At 61.8% G+C, this 23,837-nt stretch overlaps 2 protein-coding genes across 5 annotated transcripts in view; both read right to left on the bottom strand.

The window, feature by feature from the left end:
• MYRF (myelin regulatory factor) overlaps window positions 1-9,477 on the bottom strand; it is a 33,076-nt gene extending 23,599 nt beyond the window's left edge. For 2 of the 3 annotated variants that reach the window (XM_045555835.1, XM_045555836.1), the window contains exon 1: window positions 9,331-9,440. In XM_045555835.1, the coding sequence (XP_045411791.1) occupies window positions 9,331-9,376 (46 nt within the window). In that variant the 5' untranslated portion in view covers window positions 9,377-9,440. Of the gene's footprint in view, window positions 1-9,330 lie in introns of all 3 variants that reach the window. The other variant, XM_045555834.1, reaches the window with a different exon arrangement.
• Window positions 9,478-14,762: 5,285 nt separating this feature from the next.
• The window catches only part of DAGLA (diacylglycerol lipase alpha), a 63,629-nt gene continuing 54,554 nt past the window's right edge, over window positions 14,763-23,837 (bottom strand). For both annotated transcript variants that reach the window (XM_045555833.1, XM_045555832.1), the window contains exons 15-20: window positions 23,201-23,269; window positions 22,776-22,848; window positions 21,389-21,585; window positions 20,524-20,653; window positions 19,776-19,963; window positions 14,763-18,165 (exon numbers count right to left, since the gene is read on the bottom strand). In XM_045555833.1, the coding sequence (XP_045411789.1) occupies window positions 17,208-18,165; window positions 19,776-19,963; window positions 20,524-20,653; window positions 21,389-21,585; window positions 22,776-22,848; window positions 23,201-23,269 (1,615 nt within the window). In that variant the 3' untranslated portion in view covers window positions 14,763-17,207. The remainder of the gene's footprint in view (window positions 18,166-19,775; window positions 19,964-20,523; window positions 20,654-21,388; window positions 21,586-22,775; window positions 22,849-23,200; window positions 23,270-23,837) is intronic.

Below are 23,837 nucleotides of genomic sequence, written 5' to 3'. Positions count from 1 at the left end.
CAAACACTCCAGAGCCCAGGGACTGCTGAGGCTGGGGCAGAGCCCCCAGGAATCCAGGGTGGGGCAGGGTCCCCTGGGATCCCACTGTTCTGCTCCCAAAAGAGCCCTAAAACATCACTGGATCCCAACAACGGGGACCTGCCAGGCAAGAAGCCAGGCAAGGGACACACGTTTTATTCTGATCCTCAAGACCTCCCTGAGCAGAGGCCAGGCAGGGCCTGCCAGAGGCTGCCCAAGGCCCAACAACCAGGAAATGGCACCATGAGGTCACAAACCAGCATCTCTTTCCTCTCCCTCCTCAAACCCTTCAACAACTTGCCACTGCTTGGATAAACCCAGAGCCCTCCTGCAGGCCAAGGCCTGGCTCGGTCCCTCCCTCCTCTCCACAGTCCACCCCCTGCCTCCTTTCCACCCCCCACCCCACATCAGGGCCTTTGCACATGCTGTTCCATGCTGTTCCCGGCCAGAGAAAGCCAATTCCCGTTCACTCTAGGTTGTTCTGGCTTAAATGTAAACTGCCCAAAGAGGCCATCTCTGCCTCTCCCCTTCTCTTCAGGGGGCCCCTTCTACTTTCTCCTTACTCTCCTGCCAGCACAGACCTCCCTGGGCAGGGTGCCTGTCTGTCCCCAGCTGCCCGCTGCCCATGCTTGCTCACCGGGTGACCACTCTGTGCCCAGCGCCATACCAGGCCCTTTACACGGCTCATGTTGAATTCTCATACCAGCCCTACGCAGGTGATTTTCTTTTTCCCCATTTCACAGATAAGGAAACTGAGGCTCGGAAGGCTTACAGGGGCGGGAGCTGGCTTAGGAGCACTGCTCTATTCTGTCTCTCTGGGATATGAGTATCCCAGCAAATAGCAGGCACCCAATAAATGTTCATGGAGTGAATGAGCCAAGTGGCCAGCAGGAGACTGGAGCCAGGCCTGCGAAGTCTGAGGACCTCAGCCAGGCCATCCCGAGGTCAGGGTCCAGGGCTAGACAGGCCCCCTCCAGGTACCGCCCTGGCCCCAGCCACTCCTCATTAATTACATCCTTTATTACCTGCCTTCAACAGGAGCCAGACACGGCCCCTCCCCGGGCAGGCTGGGATCCCGGCTAGGGGGAGGTAGCCCCTTCCCATCCTCTCCCCCCTTTCTCCTCCTCCCTTTAGGGCCACCCAGCTAGGCAGGATAGGGGCCCAGGGCACCCAAGCCAGGTGTGGGAAGAGAGCGGGTGGGGGCCCAGGTGGTCCCTCCACCCTGGACCCCTCCTTCCCACCCTCCTCGTGCTCATCCCCCCCCCCACCAGCTGTGGCCGCTGGCTGAGTCTCGGCCATTGTCCCAGGGGACGGGGGAGGGTGGGGACCCGGCACAGTGGGAGGCTTGTGCCCTGCCCACCCCCTCCCTGCCCCGTCAATGGGGCACTTGTCAATTCATGCCCCAAACATGGCGGAAATCCCGTCAGCCACGTGGCTGTGGGTAGGGTGGGCCAGGGCCTGAGGATGCTGGCCAGGCCTGGGTGATCCGAACCTGGGGTGCACAGGGCACCAGGGCCCAAGCCTGTCCCCTGAAGACCCCAGCTTCCCTGAGCGTCCAGCCAAGGCATCTGAACCTGAGCATGCCTGACTCCAGGCAGTAGCCAGGGACCAGTGTGGTAGTGGCCAGGGAGCTGCCCACCTTGGCATCCCCACAGTGCCCTGAGAGAGTCCCCGGTGCTTCTAATGGACCCCCACTTCCCTGCTGCGAGAGCCTCAGCAGTTGACCTGACCTCTCTGAGCCTCGACTTCCTTCACTATCAAGTGGAGCATGAATCCCTACATCGTGGGGTGGTCGCGAGCCTGGAATGTTGAATGAGGCGACACTCCCAGGAGGCCAGTCTTCAGTCGACCATAGCTCTGCTTCCATCTCTCTTGGGACCGCCATCTCCTTTCCTGCCCTCACACCTCTGCCCAGGCTGCCCCGCTCTGCCTGGGGCCTCTCCGCCCTGCTGCACGTCTGCTCTGGAGCCTCCCTCTGAGGCACGGCCAGTACTATACTATTACTCTTGCACATGCGTGGCACAGCCCAGCCCCAGGCCCTGGCCCCTGCCATCCCCTGCAGTGGGTAAGCCTTCTGTGACTGCCTCCCTGCCTGGCCAGGCAGCCCGTCCCCAGTCACCCCAGTCACAGAGGGCCCCCAGTGCTGTGGCTCTCCTCCCAGTGCCAACTGAGCTAACCAACGTGCTCCAAACAAGTTCACGCTGGGGCAAGGCACAGTGGGCCCTCACCTCCTTTGGTTTGGATTTTCTATCTTTATTAATATGATCCGTAACTGCTAGCTGTCCCTGCTTCAGGCTTCAACTTATGATCAGAGCCTTCTCAGTCAAAATGCCTTCCAAGTCAGATGCCTGATAGCGCCAGCAATGCTTCGCACCTCTACATCCAATCCTCAGTTAACTCAGGCCCAAGAGCCACACCTGACAAAATGTTGCTCTGAGTCACTATCAGGTCCTTAAACCAGAGCCAAAATTGTTTTTGTTCCCTCCCATCTTCTTATCAAAAATGCAGAAGAGCTCCACAGCCTGCCTGTAGAGACCCCTCTCTTCCAGGGGACCCAGAATCTTTAGCCACCCCTAGGCTATAGCTATGTCCTCCCCTAGACCCCACACAACTGCCACCCTGTCCTCAGGCCAACACAAGGCTGAACTCAGAGCCCCAAGATGCTCCCAAGTCAGCTCCAACAGAACTGAATGAGGCCAGTGGCTGTGACCTGTTCTTAGGGAACCCCCACGCTGGTTCCCAGGGATCTCTGCTTTGCTCTGGGGGCCACAGCCCTGACTCCCCAAGGCTGAGTCAGCTCCCACCCAGTGCCCTGACCCTGTCCACAGGGTCCAGGGCAGGCAGGCCACAGATGCAGAGTAGGTGGGGGGCAGGTCTCCCCCAGGGCTACGTGCACCAGCGTGCCTTCCCATACGGCCACACTCCAACACTCATGCGTGTACAGCAGGGCACACCCTGCAGTCAGGTACCCACTGACACGCACATGATCACGTACCAGTGTGCCCACTACTCAAGCATAGCACTAACACATGCACACGGTAGCCCACGTGTGTGCACACCAGCATTCTCCATGTGTGCTCCTTCAGTCAGCAATTATTTATTGAGCACTTCTTATACATCAGGGATACAGAGGTAAAGACAGCAGACAGATCCCTGCCCACATGGAGCTGACACTCTAGGGAGCAGAGTCAGATGACAGGACAGATCAGTACAATACACAGCATTTTAGAAGGTCCCAGGCAGTGGGGACAGCCGGTGCGTAGGCCCTGAGGCATGAGCACGCCGGTGCGTGTTCGCATCTCAGCATACGGCACAGGCCTGTGTGCCAGGACACAAGTGCACACAGTGCTCACAGACCCCACGGTAAGCCCAGACCACACACACCTCCCACCGGGAACAGCTTCATATGCACAGGCGACGGCCCAACCCAGGAAGAGCTTCCTCCTCCTCCTCTTCCCTTCAATCCCCTCCCCATCAGCTCTAGCTGGAGCCAGATCCCACTGAGTGAACCTAGTGTCACAGGCCGAACTGCCCCCAAAGGCAGCCCCCTGCCTCCAAGCTAGCAGGGCAAGGGCCTGGGACTCCCCTCCCCGCCAGAGGAAGAACTGTGGACAGAGAAGAGAGGGGAGTGAGGGAGGCCCCAAGGGAGGCAGGGTCCCCAAACTCCACAGAGGAGAGACAGGCCGTGGTTGAGCTAGGGGCTCGGGGGATCCAGGTCAGCTGGAGGAAGAACTCTCCTCACTGATGTGACTGGAGGCAGAGGGAAGACAAGATGCCCTGGAGCCCCTGTCTGTAGTGCAGGCCAGTGGGGGCTCTGGACCCAACTGTTCCCATACCCAGGAGCTTTGCCCTTCTTCCCCTCCCACTCCAGGCCTTGGCACTCTTGGGGACAAACTGCTCACGTCACATGGCTGTGACCATTTGAGAGAGGGGTCTGGGGTCTGAAGAGGGCAAGGGCTGGATGGACACCACCTAGCATGGCCATCGGGGTGGGTCAGGGCCTTCAGCATGCAGGGAGGAGAAGCCCCCTTCTCAGCTGGCACCAACTGTACCCCAAGGTCCCGTCCCAGCTCTGCCGTGGCCGCCCTGAGTGAGCCTGATGCATCACCTTCTTCTCCTGCCCCAGCGCCCCCTCTCGGAAATGAGGGGATGCCACCTGCCTTCCACAGCGTCCCAGGATCGTAACATATGCAAAGAGCTCTGGCCTGGGTGGAGCCCCTTCCCCCTTGCATGCGGCAGGAACAAGTTCCGCATCTCTGAGGCGGAGGGTGGGGCAGATGCGCTGGATGTGCCAGGGACGGGACCCGGCATCAGGGCCACGCAGGGCCAGAGCTGCCAAGGCGCAGACCCCTGCACACAGAACGTGCTCAGCAAGGCTGATGGCTTCCCTTCATCTCTGGAATACATAGCCCAGAGAGGGTGAGGGGCCTTCCCAAAGCACACGGTGCCAGCCGCAGGGCCCCAGCCCACGCTTGGGGCATCGACCTATCTGTGTGTGAATAATCCTCACGGTGGGGGTGCACGACACCTGCCATAGGCCTATAGAGCGGCGCTGTGCAAGCCCCATGGGACAGTCACCTTGATCAAGGCTGACTTTGGGGAGCATCCCCCAGCCAGGCCCAGCACGGGCACTATCTCGCCTAACCCCACAGGGCACTGGCACGACAGCTGCATTCCCATTCACAGGTGGGACGATGCAGGCCCAGAGAGTGCAGGGACACGGCTACAGGCACAGAGAGTGCAGGGACACGGCCAAGAGCAGCAGAGCTGAGAACAGACCCCGGCTGCCCACCCCAGTAAGTGCACAAAACCGTAACGTCATCCACGGGGCCACCTGCACCATCTCTGAGATCTTGGGATGGGAGAGAAGGCCCCCTGCCACCCCAGGCTGTGAGGGAAACTGAGGCCCAGAGGAGGGCGCTAGGCCATGAGGAGGAAGAAGGTAGCAGGGAAGGCAGGCCACCCAGGCAGGGCGGGGCCACCCCGTTAATGATTCAGTTAATAATTTCTGCTCCCAGTTCCTTATCGAGGAGGGCAAAGTCCAAGGGCAGCAGCCAATCAGCAGCCCCGCTGGGCCGTTACCCAGCAGCCTCTGCTGCCAGGGCTCCCCTGTCCTGTAACCCCTTGGGAGTTGGGAAGTAGGGGGCCGGGTCCCCAGGGAAGAGGCCATTCTGCCCTCACGAGCCCTCCTTGGCTCTGCCTAAGACCCCAAGGGGCACTGTGACCAGCCCCCCAGACCCAGGACAGGCCTGAGGCCAGCTGGTTGGTGAGGCCATGCTCCTCACCCCTGCACTGACCCCAGGCCCTCCCAGAGAGGCACTTCCCAGGGCACACCCCCACCCCGCCACCTCTGTTCACAGATCCATTGTTGCCTCCATTGACCCAAGAACATTTCCTGCTCCCCCATTCCCGCCCTGTGGCCCTGCACTGGGTGTCCAGGACATGGGATGAGTCAGACCCCCCACTACCATCTCCCCTCCCACCTGGGCCCAGGACCTGGGCAGCTCTGGCAGTCAGCTCCACGGACGGGGCCTGGGACAGGAGTCCTCCAGGGCTTCTCCTGTCATCTCCCTGCAAGTCAGGCTCGGCAGGCCCTGCGCCTGGCTGCCTCTGCCACCTGCCTACTCCCTGTGTGTATCCCAGACAGACAGACAACCTGAGCCGGGGTGCAGTGCCACCCCCATCGCACACCCCAGTTCAGCCCCGGACTCTTGTCCAGGTGCAGGTCCTCTCTTCCAGTCGTCAGGCTGATCTCTGGGGCCTCCTCCTGCCCTCCGGAGGCAGAGATGCTGGGCCCTGACAGGTGGCCCCCCAACCCTCCCCCAAGGCCCCAGTGGCAGGGCAGAGAGCTGGGGGTTGGGTGTCTGCTCTGGCCAGCCCCAGCCAGCTCTGGCCAACTCCCTTCTCCCGGCACCTCAGCCAGCGCCATCCTACGCACCCACCCCACGGCTGGGGGAAGGGCAGCTTTCAAACCAAGATCCTGGCACTCTGGGGGCTGCAGGGAGCCCAGCTCCCCCTTTGTCCCCCCATCTGTCCCATCAGGAGGTCATGAGTTTGTCTTTGTTTGATGGCTAAAAAGATGACAGTGGAAGCCCCTGCTCTGGTCCAACGCACCTACTTACCCTGGGAGAGGAAACGAGGCCAGAGAAGAAAGTCACCAGCCTGGCCACCCATCAGGTTCAGAAGTCTCGAGATGCGGGGCCTCCCACCTCCGGCCCTGGTGGGGCTCCAGAGGCCAAGTGGAGGCACCTGCTGGAAGCCCACTTCCCTCTACACCTGCTTCCTGGGGGCACTGGCTGCTCACTTGAGCCTCATGTGCCCCTACAATCAGGGGCCAGCACCCACCCGCTTCCAGGCTCCAAAATGTCCCAGGGCTGGGAGATGAGCCTCTTCAGGACTGAAGGCATCATGGAAACCTTCTCTGCCACCCCCTCCCGTCTTGCAGATGATGAAAAAGGGCCCAGAGAGGGCAGAGATGCTCCCTGGGGCGTCTCGGGGGGCACACAGGGTCCCTCAGCTCAGTGGCTCAGCAGCACCAGAACCTTGGAGGGCTGGCAGGATCCTCAGATGCTGCCCACGCCGTCCCCAACCTGGCTCTGGGGCCAGAGGCCCCAGTCACCCAAATGGCAAGGAATACTCCCACACTGAGACCCCGTTACCTGCTGGGAGCCAGTGCATCCTGCCCGGTGGGTCCCCTCTCTGCAGGCCCTGTGCCCGCCGATCTGGGCCGCCTTGCCTCTGTCCAGGGGATTAGCTGGGCAGTCACGGGGGCCCGGCTGTACCAGCCTCGAGGGGGCCGCCCTGTCCCAGCCTCCCACCCGAGGCCCAAAGCGCCTTAGCCCCCAGCCCACCGCCGGCACAGGGCAGGACCCAGGACCTATGCCTGGTGTGCCTAGGGAGAGGACACCACATCAGGTGAGGGGTCTCGGAATGCTGCTGCCCCTTCGGCAAAACCCTTGCCCAGTCTCCCAAACCAGAGCCAAAGCACAGATCCCTCTACCCACTAGTCCAGAGGGAGTGACCACGGCCAAGCTGGGACCAGGATGAGAACTCAGGTGTCCCCTGCCCCAAGTTTGAGAGTGCATGTTGTGCCCACGTGCTCAGAGGTGGCTTATCCACAGGCAGAAAGCCCAGCTTCCCACTCCCTCGCACTGCCACACTTAGACTCACAAGTACACCAGGCCCTGTGGCTCCCAGGCGCTCCTTTGCACCCACATCGGGGTCCCACACACACCATCGCCCACCCACACCTCCCCCCATCGCAGGCCCTGGGAGCACTTCTCCAGCCCGGCCCTCCTGGGCGGGTGGCCCACTCCCGCCCCTGCTCCCCACAGACATTCTTGAGTCTCCTCTTATCTCTCTGGAGGGAGCAGCACAGCCTCCCCGCCAGGCCGCATGGCTGAGCCGTGGCGTCAGCCCCCGCCCCTCCCACCACGGCCAGGAGGGAAGTTTGGCTCAGGAGGCAGCAGCCCAGCCGGCCAGGCCCCCCACCCCGCTGCCCGGGCCCAGGGTCCTGCGGGGGGCGGCCCTGGGGACATCCTCAGGAGTCAGGGCAGCTGGGCCCATGGACCATCTGGGTACCTAGCAGGCTCAGGGCATCCCAAGCAATGTCCCCCAAGCAAGCAGTGCTGTCTCCGCTCCTCTTCCCTGGGGGTCCCCAAGCCCCACAAAGCCCCTCGAGAGCCCCTAAAGGATGAAGAGTGCCTGGGGAGAACCAGAGCCCTGGGACTGATGGCGGCTGCCTAAGACCCTCACATGGCCCAGCTGCCTCAGGATCAACTATTTCATCTAGTCCAAGCCTGGCTTCTGGGGACCTGGGTGCGCTGGGGTGTCCAGAATCCTGGAGGGGGCTGCCCTTCCCTGGGCTGCTCAGCATGCAGGAGTGGCCAAGAGTTCCTTCCCCCCAAGTCACGGAGAGAGAAACTGAGGCAGAGAAAGGCCTTCCTCTCTCCTCCACGGGACTCCAAAGGGACCTGGGGACTGGGCTTGAAACTTGGGTTCACACTTCTGAAAGGTTCTGAATACACCGAGGAGCAGAGTGTGGCTTAGGGACTGGGGAAAGGGTCGGGGCAGGGGCTGGGCCCCCCAAGGTAGTAGAAAGGGGGTCTGGCTAGAGTTCTAGGGAGGTTCTGAGAAGCAGAGTAGGCTGGGAGACCTCAGCCTGCACCTCCCCTCCTCCTCCCCCTCCCACACCCGGTCCCATCCCTCCAGAACCCAGCACTCAGGGAGGAGGGACAGCCCTGGAGGAGGGGCGGGGGCTGCTGAGGAGAAGGGGGGATAGGTGAGATGCAGGAGCAGACCTCCAAGACCAATGTGGGGGTGGGGGAGGAAGAAAATATTGTCGGGTGTGCATAGATCCCACCCTGAGGAGGGGCCTTTCAGGGTTAAGGGGAGGAGGTGAGGTCACTCCTGCAGAGACAAAGTCAGAGGAGGGGTAGCTCCAGGGACAGGTGTGGGGGGGATGTAACCCCAGAGGAGCCTCACAGGGCTGGCAGGATGCAGTTCATAGCACTGAGAGGGTCTCGGAGAGCAGAGGTGGCTGCTGGGAGGGATGCCAGCTTCAAGAAGGTTCCAGCCCCAGGAGAGCGTCCTAAGTAGGGTGGTCCCAGCCCCAAGTAGGGGAGGAGTGGCGGCTTCAAGGGGAATTTCAGCCTTGGGAGAGGGGACGGCATTGCAAAAGGCAGGTGACAGTCTGGAAGGGGGTCCCAGACTCAAGGGGCCCCTAGCCTCCTGGAAGCACAGTGGCAAGGTCCCAGCTACTAGGACTCAGGCACGGGGCAGGGTGCCAACCTGAAAGGCACACAGGGGGTCTTGGTCTCTAGGCACGGGGGCCCAAACTCTGGGAAGCAAGCTAGGGGTCTGGGGCGCCAGCCTCAAGAGATATGGAAGGCCCCAGAAGGTGTGCTGGGGGTCCGGTTCTGGTCTGCTTGGAGTTTCAGAGAAGCACAGTAGAGGGTCCCCAGACTAGAGAAATGTTCTGGGGGGAGGGTGTCACAATTTAGGGAAGACTCCAGGTCCTGGAGAACTCAAAGGAGGTCCGAGACTGAAAAGGGATACCACCCCAAGGAAGCTGCGAGATAGGGGACGGGGAGGGGACGCCCAACTTCAGTGGCGGTGTGGCAGCCTCCAGGAGACTCCGGGTCCTGGGAGCCACGCACGGCAGGCTGGTCCCAGCCAGGAGAGCCCCCGCCAGAGCAGGCGTTCTGGGGGGTCCCGGCGTGGTGGAAACACGGGGGGGCCCCGTCCCCGGGAGATAGGCTGGGGGTTCCCAGCGCAAGCCGGTCGCCGCCCGCGCTGGCCCGCGTCTCTCACCTTCGAAGAAGCGCTGCAGCGCCTCCGTCTCGTCCACCACCTCCATGTCCGGCCTGCCCGGCGCGCGCTCCGGCCGTGGCCCCGCTACAGCCCGGCCCGGGGGCGCGGCATCGCCGGCGCGGCCAGCGCGACAGTCCCGGCTCGGCTCCGGCTGCGGTCCCGCCCGGTTCGCCGCCGCGCTCGCCCCCCGCGCGGCCCTGGCCCGGCCCCCGCCCGCCCGCGCGCCCCGCCCGCCGCGCCCAGCGCCCCCTGCCGGCCCCCCGCGGGCAGGACGCGGCTGCTCCTCGGGCGGCGCCGGGCGCGGGGCTCCGTCCCGGCCGGTCGCGGGGCGCAGGAGCCCGGCCTGGGGTCGGGGCAGGGGGGCGGGCTCAGGGTCGCGGTGGGCTGGGTGGGGCTGGGGTCAGAGGCCACCCCTGCGCCCCAGTCCTCGCCCTCTCCTCGGGACTCGGAATCCGGACCGCTGAGACGTCCCACGATTCCTCTGTCTCAGCAACAGTGACAGTCTGCATTTAATGAGCAACTGTTACGTGCCGAGCGGGCACTGAGCACTTTACAGGCCCTGTCTCCTTTAGCACCCTGCTGTGGAGATAATATTATTACCCGCATTTTACAGATGAGGAAACTGAGGCTTAATGAGGTTAAGTGCTGTCTGAGGAAGTGCTGTCGTGCTGAACTACTGTGATGATCGAAATGTGCTCTGTGTTGTCCCCTATGGTAGTCACTAGCCATAAGTGAGCACATGAGATGCGGCTACCAAGACTGAGGAACTGTCTTGGCAACTGTGTTTAATTTTAATTAGTTTAAATTTAGCCCTGTCCAGGTGGCTCACGCCTGTAATCCCAGCACTTTAGGAGGTCAAGGTGGGAGGATCACTGGAGGCCAGGAGTTCTAGACCAGCCTGGGCAACACAGCAAGACTCTCTAAAACAAATAAATAAATACATAAATAAATGTATGCAAATAAAAATAGTCACATGTGGCTACAGTATTGGACAATGCAGGTCTAAGAGTTTCAAGGACATTAAGGTTCAGAGCCAAATCCTGGCTGACCCAGGAATCCAAGCTCTCGTTCACTGCTGCCTCCGAGCATGTCCTGGATAAACGCACTGCCCTCATGCCCTGCCTACACCCTGAGTGCCTCCTCACCTCTGTCCTGCCCAGCTGCACAGCCTGGCTCCTCACTGATCTCCTCTGCAATCCTCCCAGATCACTGTTTCTAAAACATAAATCAGACCACCTCATTCCTTTGCTAAAATCAAGGGCTTCCCTTGGCACTCAAACAACACCTGGAAATCTTGCCCTGGTTTCTGAAGCCTTGTGTGATCTGCCCCTGTCCATACCACTGACTTTAACTCTTCCCTTTCTCTCCACTGCTAAGCAGCAGCCACCACAGCCTCTGTGCCATCACTCAAACTGCCAGGCCCACACTTGCCACAGGGCCTTGGCACATGCTATTTCGTCAGTCTATATGGTTGTCTCCACATGGCTAGTTCTCAGCAGTCAGTCTCAGTTCACATGTCACCTCCCTGATCACCCTACCTAAAGTCTTTCTACCTACATGGGACTCTTTCTTACCAAATATCAGATATTTATTTAGTGTCAGTTACCAGCCTTCTTGCTCTAGAACAGAAGCCCTATGAGGGCAAAAGACTTTTTCTGTCTTGGTCACTGCTATAGCTTGAACACCAAGAACATTACCTGGCACACAGTAGGTGCTCAGTAAATATTTGTTGAGTGAATAGACCATGGCATCTTCGAACTACAGAATCCTGGCCCTCTAATAGCTTGGAAGCAGAGAATTCTGGACTCCCAGACCCAGAGAATCATCCCACGACGGAGCAGCTCAACTCGAAGCCTCTTAGGACCCTTCAACACCGCGAGTCAGAGCTGGAAAAACCTATTGCATCCCACCACCGATTGGCAAGCGACAAAACCAAGGCCCAGAGGGGTGACGAGACTTGCTGGCAGATCAAGATGGCAACAGAACGAGTATCCTAGAACTCACAACTCTGCCCAAAGTGGCCCCCTGGAGGAGGGTGGGGCACAAGCCAGGCTGCCCTCAAAGCTGCTCCCTCTCGGCCCTCAGTGGCCAGCCATGGGGGCGGGGCAGCCAGTGCCCGAGCCCCAGATGTGGTCCAGTCAGCAGTGGCCCGCCGAGGAGGGTCAATGCCACAACAGTTCTGGGGCTGGGGGAGGGGGTGCTCAGGCCGGCGGGCGCCTCACAATGAGGTTTTGTCCCTCTGGGGGCCGCTCTCGGGGCTGTTGCTCTTAGATATATAGGATGGGATTTTGCTGGCGGCCCCAGCTGTGTGTGCTGACCATGTTCCCCCCCACCCCGCAGGGCTGGGCGGAGAGGGGGAGAGGGGCTACACTGAGACGCCTATTCTTTCCCTGCTGATGCACCCAGAGGTTTTTCTCCCTCTGCAGACTCCCTTAAGACAATTGTTATTCTCCACGCTGCCCCCTCCTCCCCGCCAGGGTCAGGCCTGCCCGCGGACAAAGTAGACACCCGCCCACACCATGCGATTTTTTTGAAGTGAATTTATTTTATGAGTTGCCTCGGACCAGCTGGAAAACCAGCTTCTCTACAGGCCTCCACGCACCCACAGGTCCTGCCTCCACACCCCACACAGTGCCTACACGCCCACCATCTGAGGGCCATCCGGGGGGCTGACCTTGCCCTTGTCCTGCTTGTCAGCGGCTGGGGTGGAAGGGAAGACAGACATTTTGTCCCTAGCACCCCAACTCCATTATATTATAATCTATTAAGAAGACAGACTATTCAGTCTCTGGGGTAACCTTGAAGTTGGGCAGGGTGGGATGGAGGAGCCTCCTATTCATCCCTTAGGAGCTGACCTGGCTGGGGGTGCTCAGGCCCTGCCACCTCCCCTGATTCCGCTAGGTCACTGAGCAAAGGAGCAACTATCTCCAGGGGTGTTCATCTCTGGACTGGGGGAGGAGGTGGCTGAAACGTCCCAGACTCAAGGGCTCAGCCAGGAGCTGAGGCTGCCCACCAACACCATAATGAAGTTGGGGCCCAAGCACGGCTGGGCAGAGATTGGGCCAGGGCAGTGGCTGGGCTGGTGAGGGGGCCCCAGGGAGGCTTACATAGAGGGGACTTGAGGGGTCCCATCCATGGAGAGGAGTCCCCCACTGCACCCCAGCTTCCCCACCAAACCACAGTGAGTGAGGGGCCGAGACTTCGGACATGGCTGTCCCCTGTGGCCAGCACAGCCCATTCTCTGATCTGCCCTCTGTCCTTGGAGGCCCCATCTGTGAAGCACGGCTCGTTGTTCCCACCTCACAGTGCAGGTGAAGTGCAGGGAGGTGACAAGTGAACAGCGCTCTCTCCAGCTCTAGTCAGTTCCCAGCACCCCTCGCTAGCCCTGGAGTGGCAGCAGGACCAGGAGGAGAGAGGGGACAGAGGGTAGCACTGGGGAGAGAGACTCAGGGACCTAAGGGTTAATGAGTGGAGGTGTGGAGGCCAGCCCAGGAGGAGGCAGAACCCTGGCCTCTCCACCCCGGACACCTGGCCTCCTTGTGGGCCCAGACAGCCCTGGCATCAGCCACTGTCGCAGAGGAAGAGGGGAAGGCCCAAAGGGGGGTGAGTGTGAACCCAGTGGTCCAGTGAGGCGGGGGTGCAAGGGCACACCTGGGAGTCGGGCACCTGTGGCGTAGACCTCCCTCCCAGACTGCAGGAGCACAGAGACCGGAGCGTGCACCCCAGGTCCTGGGCGGGGACTGGGAGGGAGAGTGCTGCTCCTGCCCTGCCCAGCACCTCACGAGAGCCCCTCCGCACCCCTCGCTCAGCTGTGTGACCCTGGCAAGCAGCAGAACCTCTCTCTCCCCTTGCTTTCTTCTGCTTCTGCTGCGCTCTGTGGCCAGGATAATTTGCAGGCCAATGAGACCACGGGGTGGGAAGAACCTCTGAAAACCACTAGGTGAGGGTGGAGGCAGAGGCCTAGGCCAGGAGGCCCAGATTCTGGTCCCCGGTCTATGTGACCTTGAGCAGGTCTTCATGCTTACCTGGCCTCAGTTTCCTCTTCTGTCCAGAGGTCATGGGTGAAGACAGGCTCTGAGGCTGAGAGCACTGTTCTATCACCTTTTCCAACCCCTCACCAAGTAGGGCCACTCTAGACTTGGGGGGGCAGGCAGGGTGGGGAAGGGGAAGGTTGGCGAAAGTTTGACCACGTTGGTGCCAGGGCCAGACTCAGCGGCCAAGGCGGGACTGGCTGGTGGAACAGCGCCACCTGCTGTACAGAGGGGGCAGGCCCAGGCGTGGGGCTGGCAGGAGGCCCAGCACCCTGCCTACCCTGGGCCCCTTCAGCCACTCTCCTGGCCTCACTGCCCTGGAGCCAGGCTGGGCTGGGGTCCCTGGGGTGCCCTGGGCCTGGCCACATATTTTGTGCCCTCCTAGGGAAGCTCTCAGCAAGGACTTCTAGTGGCCCCTGCATTTCAGTGCTGTCCTGCTGGGATCTTCCACTCCTGTCCTAGCTCTCTGCACTGGGGAGGTGGGCATGGTCAGACCAGCCTGGCACCCCAATCTCTGGCTCTACAGTCTTGGGCAGCTTACCCTCTCTGAGCCTCAGACCCCTTAGGGAGGAAAAAGTGACGAACAAGCTGTAGCTTTCAGGGCTGTAATGATGCGGTGAACACGAATCCTCTGCTACATCTCATGCAAGCAGGACTCCACAGTGCTGTCCTCGTGCACACGGGCTCTGAGGGTCTTCTGCTCCCTCACTGCCACTCAAAGCATGGCCTTGGGCCCATCACCGGCCGAGTGGGAGCCTGTTAGAAATGCAGATTCTCAGCTGGGAGGCCGAGGCGGGAGGATCACCTGAGGTCAGGAGTCGAGACCAGCCTGAACGAGAGCAAGACCCCATCTCTACAAAAATAGAAAAATTAGCTGGGTGCAGTGGCGTGTGCCTGTAGTCCCAGCCACTCAGGAGGCTGAGGCAGGAGGATGGCTTGAGCCCAGGAGTTTGAGGGGACAGTGAGCTATGATGACGCCACTACACTCTAGCCTGGGCAACAGAGTGAGACCCTGTCTCAAAACAAAAACAGCAACAAGAAAAGAGAAAAGAGGAGAGGAGCAGAGAAGAGAACCGCAGACTCCTGGCCCCACCCCAGCCCCACCGAACCTGCACCTGCGTTTTAACAAGAGCCCAGGTGAGTCACGGACACTGTGAACTTTGAGAAGTCCAGATCTAACCCAGCTAACACTCAGCCTCAGACTGGGCTGCACCTAAACCACCCAAACACACCTGCAACCTGGGGGTCAGAACGGGCTTTGGTCTCAAGGAACCTGAGTGTCCCCTTTAGGCTTTCTGGTTTGTCCAGGGAATAGTCACAAAAGTCCCCTCCTCCCACTCTGCTGCAACTTCAAACTCCCCTGTCCCCACCCTGTGGAAGAGAGGTCACTCGAGCCAGCGTGCTTCTAACATCCAATTTATACACAGCTCTATACAATATACAGAAACCTTTATATACAGATATATTTATAGAATAAGCTATATTAATTTGTCTCTCATTTTTACAGCAATATTAGTTTGGATCTTTCATACATTAAGTACAAAAAAGGTCATGGGAGAATGGCACGTAGAGAGTGCGTGAGGGTCTGCGGGGCCCGGCTGCTCGCTGCCGATTGCATAAGGAGTCGCCCAGGCCCCTGGGAGGACAGGCCAGCGCACGCTGGAGAGCTTGTGCTGTGGGTCTGGGGGACGGAGTGGGGGTCGGTCTGAGCCGAGCTGGGCTGAGGGGGGTGGCTCAGACCCCCCGAGTGTGGTATGGGGTGGAGGGGAGCCGTGCAGCAGGCCCATCCTGCAGGGGCTCGTGGGGCAGGTCAGGGGTGTGCCGCCCCTGGGTGTCCAGGGCTGAGTCCAAGCCTGCCCCAGCCCCAAGCCTGACACACGGTGTGACTGCAGCCTTGGGGGTGGGGGGTCTGTCCCTGATGGCTCAGTCCTGGGCATGGGTGGGCAACACACCCACCTTAGAGGTCCAGGACCCACCCTGGCAGGGGAGAAATTAAAAGGCCAGACTTCAAGTCTCTCCCTGTGACTGGCTGGGGTGCTTGTTGGAACCTTCCTCTGATTTAAGATTTTGTCTTGGTTTTTAAAGTCTAAGGGCCACTGATTGCGTCTTGCTTCTGTGCTGGACTGAGGCTATGCCTTGGCAGGGACAGGTGTCCTGCAGTCCCAGTCCCAGAGGATGAGGGGAGGCCCAGCTCCCAGGTCTCTGTCCCCTCTGTCAGGGTGGGCAGGTGTTCCCAGGGCAGCCATCTAGGCCAGTCCTGTGGGGGCGGGGGGCCGGATACCAGTGATCATGGGATGGGGGTCTTGGTCAGGGGAAGCTAGCCCACGCGGGAGGCGGCAGGCGGAGCCAGAGTGGGCAGGACCATGCCTCCAAGGAGACAAGGCACAAGCGGGCAGTCAGCCGTGCGGTCAGCACCTCAACACACACCACTTTTCCAAACCAGGGTCAGAGCAGCAGGCACAAGGGAAACAGATGGCGTCTGAAGCAGAGCTTGTCCCACGGCCCCACTGCACAGGTCCCATCATGCTCGCTGACTGTTTTCTGGGCAGGCTGGGAGAGGCAGCAGGCAGGGCAGGCAGGGTGGGTGGCCCCCAGCACCCCTTCCTCAGGAAGGGTGCACACTCATGCACATGCACACACACGCCCAACACTAGCATGCACGACCTCCCCCTTCCTCTGGGGAAACGCCGGGTCTCCACCTCCCCAGCTGCTTCCCAAACCCAGCAGGGAAGGAACCCCTATGGGACCCTCAGGCTAACACAGTACAGCCCCCGAGCCCCTGTCCTTCCTGGCCTCTCCCCTGGGCAGCCAAGTCCCACAATACCCGACTCTTGGCCCCACTTTCTGCCATCAAGACATTGGGGGAGGGAGCCCAGGCCAGGGAGGAGGGAAGGCTGAGGGGGCAGAGGCGTGTTGGTGTCAGATTCCAGGGCCCAGAGCTGCCTAGGCATGATGGGGTGACATAAAGGGGTCAGGTGGGGCCCCCAGAGGAAGGGCTTCGGGTACCTTCCTTCCTGCCAGGGCAGTGACTCTGCAGCCAGGGTGGTCAGAACAGCGCCCACCACCCTTGGTGTGGCCAGGCAGCCCGGAAGCAGCAGGCAGGGAGGGCAGGCCTGGGGCCAGGACCCAGCGACACAGGGCTCAGCATGAGGGCGACGCGGAGGAGGGGCGGTCCTGACCCCACCCTCCCCCAGGACCCTCCAGGCCCCTCGGCTGCCCGAGCCTTGCTCAGAGGGGGGCTACTGAACACGACTGGACAGGATGGGGGGCTTGCAAACCCAGGACACATCCTGAGCCAAGCCCAGCAGCTTCTGTAAACATACACAGCACTGCAGGCCACCGTGGCGGGTGTTACCCCAGGGGGCTGGCCAGCAGGCACCAGGTCTGGGGGGTGGCCAGGGCAGACGCCAGCCTGGACCACAGATGAGAAACGTGGGGAGGGGGCTGCTCTCCATCTCGGCCCTGGGAGGGCAGCGGGAGGCAGTGATGGGGAGGCAGCTTGCCCACTGCCTGTCTAGGAACGGGGGCGCCAGGATGTCCCGTGGGGGCAGTCAGGCCGAGAGGGCAGAGTACAGCCCACTCGCCTGGCAGGCTGCCCCAGGCTCTCCCTGCTCTATGCCCTTCCCATCTTTCCCCATCTGGGGGGCCAGATCCCAGCCGCCTTGGCTCTGGGGGTCCAAAGCTGAGGTAGGGATGCGGACCCCCAGCTCAGCAGCAGTGCCCCATGCCTGAGGCTAAACTGGCCCCCGGGGCCTCTCCTCAAAGCTGCCTGGCTGGAGGCAGCCAGTAGGTGCCCACAGGGCTACCTGCTCCGGCCTGGGCGCAGCTGGCAGCGCGGCTGGAGTGCTAGCGTGCTGAGATGACCAGCTCATCCTGCTTGGCGGGGCTGGCCCCGTGGCCAGTGGGGGTAGAAGTCCGGGCCTTGTCTGCTGCCAGGCACTCCTGGCTGCCGAGGCCCGTGGGCGTCAGGTCCATGAGCTCGCCCGAGGAGCTGAGCGGGAAGGAGGGCGACAGTGAGATGCCCGAGGAGGGGTCGGCTGAGCCGGCAAAGAGCCTCGGGGGCTTGGGCACCAGGTTGGGCTCGAACTGGGCACGCAGCAGGATCTCTTGCTGGCTGGGGGACTTGGGGCCCTCGGCGTAGTCGCTGGTGGGGCTCTCGGGCACTACCATGCAGTAGAGGTCCTGGAAGGAGCTGCTCTTGCTGTCCAGGTTGAAGAGGCTATCGATGAACTCCGCGAATTCCAGCACCTGAGGGCTGGGCGAGTCCCCCAGGCGCCCGTTGTGCAGGGCCAGCTCCCCACAGGGGGCCACCCCGCCACCCCCACCACCCACCTCTTCCTCCTCCTCATTGGCCACACTGGGGGGCCGCTCGGGAGTGACGCCCCCGCTGCCTAGGGCGGCCTCCAGGGGCTGCGTGTCCTGAGAGTGCTTGGACAGGCTGTCGGCTGCCAGCAGCTCGGTGCGCGAGCTCAGGGACGGGTTTTCCTCAGGGATGGCCGGGTCGATGTAGAAGAGGTGGCCCTCATCACGCTCCAGCACAGCGTGCAGGCTGGGCGAGCCGCGGATGCTGCGGAAGCCGGAGGAGCGGCGCGAGTCGAAGCTGTACAGCGACTCCGTGTCCGAGAGGCTCTCCATGGTGGCCAGCGGCGCCCGCCGTTGCTGCAGCTCTGCCGCCAGCCGCTCCTGGGTGGACAGCAGCAGCAGCTCCACCGGGTCCTGGCGGGCTGTCGCCGCAGCAGCCACCGGGGACAGCAGCCGCCCCTCCGAGAAACCCTCCAGGCTCATCTCAGACTGGGACTTGCTCCTGCAGAGGGAAGGTGGGGCAGGGGCTGTGACACTCGGAAGGGGCAGAGGAGACCAGCACCCCAGCTCCCTGGCCAGAAGGCACTTGGCAGGAACCATGGCTACAGTTAATTCAGCAGCTGTTGAATGGTTTGGGGCAGGAAATGCTTATTTTAAAACAACTCACAAGAACCCAAGACAGAAGACAAAAGAGCTGATGCTGGGTGAAGCCAGTGTGGGGCCCTAGGGGCTAAGGCCCCAGGAACACTGCTGGGGTCCCCTGCACTGGTACCCCATTGCTGTACTGATGGGACACTGAGGCCTTGGGAGACTGGCTGCCCTAGGTCACTCATGAGCCCACGGTGGGATGGGAGAGACAGAGAGAGGCAGGGAGAGAGGAGGACAGGGATGGAGGGAAGCTGGAAGGAAGGGAGGGGACAGAGCCTCGTCCAGAGCTGACCCAGTGGTCCCACTGCCCCTCAGGACCAGCATCCCTCTGTGCCACTCCCAGGGCTCCCGCCACTTCCTCCTTCATTGTGGGGATTCTCCTGCCTCTCCCATAGGTTGTAGCCCTCTGCTGGACAGTCAGCCCTGCAGCCCCGCACTCTGCAGACCAGCCTGCAAGGAGGGAGTGGGCGGCCCCAGCAGTCACGGTGGCAGAGAACGGACACCGACTCCTTCATCTGGCCATTCGGCCGCCACAGGAAAGGCACAAATGGTGAGGAGGGATGTCCAGTGTCCCTACCAAGCGCCAGGAAGCAGGGATCACCCTTCTCAGCAGCCTCTTGACCAGATCTGTGACCGAGGGCACAGATCCTCCCCTGGAAAAGCCACTGCTTCAGAGCCTGACACCGTAAGAGTGTGTGTGAATGTGGAGAGTGCCTGCAGCCCGTGTGCACGCCCGTGAGCACGTGTGCAGGCCACTGCAGCTTTTGTTTTTCAGAGACAGAGTCCTGCTCTGTTGCCCAGGCTGGAGTGCAGTGGCCCAGTCAATCACAGTTCACTGTGATCTCCAACCCCTGGGCTCAAGTGATCCTCACATGAGCCACGGAGCCTGGCCACGCCTCTGTGTTTACGTGTACGCATGTATAGACCAGATGTCTGTGTTTGTCGCCCAGCCCACGTGTGTCTGTGTGTCTGGGCCTGGGCAGAGGCTCATTCATGCATTTTCATGCCTGTCTGCCACAAGTGTCCTTGTACATGTGTGTCACCGCCTCTGTTTTGGTGTGTGTCCTGTACGTGTGCATGTTTGCATGGGGCCACCCATGTATTTATAACTAATAATTGTGTGCACATGTATTACCTACTTGTGTGCGCTTCCTACTAACATGTGTGTGTGTGTCAATACATGGACGTCCATCTCTTTGGGTCTAAGTGAGTGTGGGCGAATCTGTGTTTGTGGCCCGAGGTCTGTGGGGCTGTGTGTGCCTAGATGCCCCCTAGTCCACGTGGGCTTCAGGGGTCGTGGCTGGGGGATAGTCAGAGGAGAGTGAGAGAGCTGCAGAGCAGAGGGGCAAGTTCAAGCCCTCCTGGGTGGAGCTTTATGAACACACATGGCCCAGCATGTGCACATGAGTACACGCCTTCTGCAACCACACACTGCGGGATGGGCTGGGGGAGGCCAGGACTCACCTGACGCTGCTGTTGCGGTGGTCTGCGGCTGGCAGCTCCAGGGCGAGGCCAGCAGGCATGGGCGGCCCCGTGGGGAGTGGCTGCTGCTGGAAGATGAGTTCGGGAGTCAGGTCCACCTCAGTGGGGCTCACCATGACCTTGGCAGCAGAAAGCAGAGCTGTCTTCCCCTTGTTGTAGTTCTCCAGCACCTGTGGACAGGATGGGGCAAGCTGGTGGTGGTGGAGGGGCGGCAGACCCAGCCCTGGGGCCAGAGCGGGGCAGGAGCCCAAGCCCAGGCCTCTCGGGCCACACAGAGCATCATGGGGTCCCTTGGGTCCCACTCTCTTCCTCCTGAGGTCCCTATTCCTCGAGAAGGCCTGGGACTTGCCCCACAGACTGACAAGGTTGGTGTGCTCCTGCCCTGTGTCCCGCCTTTCAGTAGCCAGGGTACAGCTGAGGCTGTCGCTGCTTGGCCATCTGTCTGTTAAGTGCCAGGTGGCCTTCAGGGCCTCTGAGCTTAGCCTACCTCAGGGACAGGCCCCTGGGAGTCTCCTAAATGTCTTCCCACCACGGGGCAATGCAGTGATATGGAAAGAGCCAGGGTGTGGAGTCGAAGGACTTGAGCTGGGCCTTCTGGCTCCACCAGCTATGGACTCTGGCTCAGCCACCTGCCTTCCCTGAGCCTGAGCCCCATTTTCTGTGAAATGGGGACAATGATCTGACCTGCAGGCCACTTGTGGGTGCTGCTGAGGGGCTGCCTGGGGCTCACCTTGTTGAGGCCCTCCATGACCACGTAGGGCAGGTGCTCGTGCAGCATGGCCGGCGAGATGATCACCTCGTTAAAGGCCTTGTTGTCGCCCCAGATGGCAAAATAGGTGGGCTCCTCCTGCTCACAGCAGCTGAGAGGGACACAGCAGGCCCGAGAGAAGTTGAGGGGTGGGGTTGCCTGCCCAGCCCTTGGCCCCCAGGGCCTGGCTCTGCCCTTTGCCCATGAATAGCAGGGCTGGGCGTGGATTTGGAGGCCCCCTGCCCAGCCGGGCCTGGCCTGGCCTGTGCTCAGCCTGAGGAAGGCAGATCTCAAGCCTCAGCCACAGCCCCTACATGGCCTTTTCACCTGCTCCACCTGGGCAGGGCCCAGCTCCCCAGCTTTGTGTCGGGGGGCAGCCCATACTGGGAGGAGGGGCCAGGGACCAACCCTCTGAAGGGGGGGTTGGTCCGCTCTCTCCTGTCCCAGACACCGGTCCTTGCCCACGGCTATGTGCCAACTAACCCTCTCAGTGACGCCAAGTGAGACCGGCGGTGTGAGCTGGCCAGGGCCTTAGGGGTGAGCCTTCCAGGGTCCCCATATTCAAGTGGACCATGAGTTGGGGGAGCTTCCTTGGGAACCACCAAGGAAGGGCTGACGCTGAGAGAGGAGCCTGGAGTCCCGCTCGGGGCTGGCCTCTGGTTCCACTTCCAGACCCCAGGCTGGGGAAACCCCCTCTGTGGGCCACTGTCTGCCAGCCTCGGCCCCCAGACCTGATGGGTGACTGAGCCAAGGCCGGCCTTACCCCCACGACCCCTGGAGGACGCAGCCCCTGCCCTGGCCACTGCTGCCTCGCAGCAGCCCACCCAGGACACGGGGCAGCACCTACCAGCACTGCTCCGCAGGGTGGTTGTGGACCACGTGGATGATGCGGCCGGGTGGGTACAGCGGGGTGCTGGCCGAAAGGGCAATGGTCAGGTCGCTGGGGTGGGTCCAGAGCCGCGTGCTGGCCAGGGTGGTCACCTCCACCTCCTCAGGCAACTCGGACTTGGGGATGCATTTGGTGGCCCCCACGATGATTCGCCACTGTGTGGGGCAGCAGGGAGATGAGCACAGAGCTGAGCAGCACTGGCTGGGGGGCAGGAGCAGGAGTGCCGAGGACGAGGGCTCAACAGGTGAGGGGGGCGGGCGACGGGAGGGAGAAGGGCAGTGGCCAGAGCAGCAAAGTTGGTGCCCACCTGAAGAGGCAGAGGCTGAGGTGTACGGTGGCCAGATGGCCAGTAAGATGCCAATGACAGATGACAGGGAATTGCTGAATTTCAGGGCTGGCAAGGGGCTGGAAGCCCAGCCAACCCATCATCTAGTGGATGGGGAGACAGGCCCAGTGAGGGGCAGGGACTTGCTCTAGGTCACTCTGCAAGTCAGAGGCAGAACAGACCCCGAAGTTCAGTCCAGCTGTAGCCGCCAGGGCTGGCCTGACAAATGCCCGGGACTGGGTCTGGAGGAACCAGGCTCCTGCTGCAGACGTGGTCCCACAGAGCTCTGCTGCCCTGCCCGCTGCCTGGAGCCTGCTACCTGGCCCAGGGCCCTGCCTGCCACAGGGTCACGGGCACCAAAGCTGGGAACAGTCCAGACTGGGCTAAACCGGCAAATGGGGGTGAGGCCTACTTGGGGGGATAACGGGGTGACCTGCTGGTCTGCACCTGCCGCCACCTGCACCTGGCCTGCTTCAGGGTGCCTGGCCTGGCTGCTGAAGGCCAACTTGGCACAGGGAAGAGCCCACTAGTGTCCTCTACAGCCCTCGTGCAGATTAGGAAGGGCTGACCCCCTCCTTTGGCCACCGCAGAAAATCAGAACAAACTGTACCCAAATCCTCTCCACAGGGCATTTCCAGCTTCCTTGAGCCTGGGAGTCCCAGGAGGCTCCCCCAGAGGCCCCCCTTCACCCGCTCACAGCGCTAAGCCTCAGGGATCACGTTCTCCTGACTTTGGGCAGTTCTGTGTGATGGGAGTCCTGATTCCATTATGACTTGTCACGTGAGCAAGAGCAAATCCCTCCCTCTCTAGGCCTCAGTTTCTCCATCTGCACAATTACAAGGGTCGGATGTGTTGAGCTTGGAGATACTGAGGGTCTGATAGCCTGAAGTTCGATGACACCAGCCATACCCAGCCCTGGCCACAGCTGCGGCCTCTTGTGCTTTGTCCCAAGGGACCAGTGGGGACAAGGACGGGGACAGACAAGGCTGCCGAGGCCAGGGTGCCCAGGCGGGAGCTCACTTTGGGCTTGGTGCTTCGTTGCAGCACATCCAGGAGCTGTCTGCGGAAGCCTTCCAGCTGCGAGAGGCCGATCCTGGGGAGGGCAAGAGATGGGCCTGGTCAGCTGGGCCCGGCCAGGGGCTGGGAGGGGCAGAGGGCGGACGGCGAGGGCGGTGGGGACGGCGGGGGCAGGTGCATGCCCAGCCCACAGCAGGAAGACCAGTCAGCCTGGATCCCCAGGGAGGAGGGCAGCCTGCAGCTCAGAGAGCAGAGCTGAGGAGGGCGAGGAACCTGTCTTCACCTGGCAGCTGAGGGTGGGTTGGGGGCCCTGGGGGCCCTAGGGAGACATGGGGGCTAGAGCTGAGGGACTGCGACTGAGAGAGTGGGGCGTGGCCCGGAGGAGGGAGGAGTAGCCTGGCAGAGGAGCATGTGCAGGGGTGACTTGCCTGGGGACGAGGTCTTTGCCCAGGACCACAGCAGTCACAAATTCCTTGGAGTACTCCATCGCGTCCTCGCTGCAAGGGAAGCCGAGGTGGAGGCTGAGCCGAGGGGGAGGGGCCATGGTGTTCCAGAGGAGCCCTCCTGCAGCACCCCTCCCCCAGCTCCTGCACCTGCCTGGGCGCCCCTCCCCCAGCTCCTGCACCTGCCTGGGCGCCCCTCCCCCAGCTCCTGCACCTGCCTGGGCGCCCCTCCCCCAGCTCCTGCACCTGCCTGGGCGCCCCTCCCCCAGTTCCGCACCTGCCTGCGCGCCCCTCCCCCAGCTCCGCACCTGCCTGCGCGCCCCTCCCCCAGCTCCTGCACCTGCCTGGGCGCCCCTCCCCCAGCTCCTGCACCTGCCTGGGCGCCCCTCCCCCAGCTCCTGCACTGGAGGCCTTCTGGGGAGCTGACAGGTGCCAGGCTGGGCTCCCGGCTCTGCCTCCTGCTGCTAAGGCTTTGCTGGGGTAGATCCCAGGGTCCGCACGGCATTCTACAGAGTCCCCACCACCTCCACGCTCCAGCCACCAGGCCGTTCCCAGGCCTCCCTGTGACCGGAAGCCAGACTGCCCAGTCTGACCCTCAGCCCCCACCGGTCCTACCTGCTCC

The sequence above is a fragment of the Lemur catta genome, chromosome 7, assembly GCF_020740605.2.
Source record: "Lemur catta isolate mLemCat1 chromosome 7, mLemCat1.pri, whole genome shotgun sequence".
NCBI lineage: Eukaryota > Metazoa > Chordata > Mammalia > Primates > Lemuridae > Lemur > Lemur catta.
The sequence above is the reverse complement of the archived record's forward strand: the minus strand, read 5'-3'. Positions and strand labels throughout refer to the sequence as shown.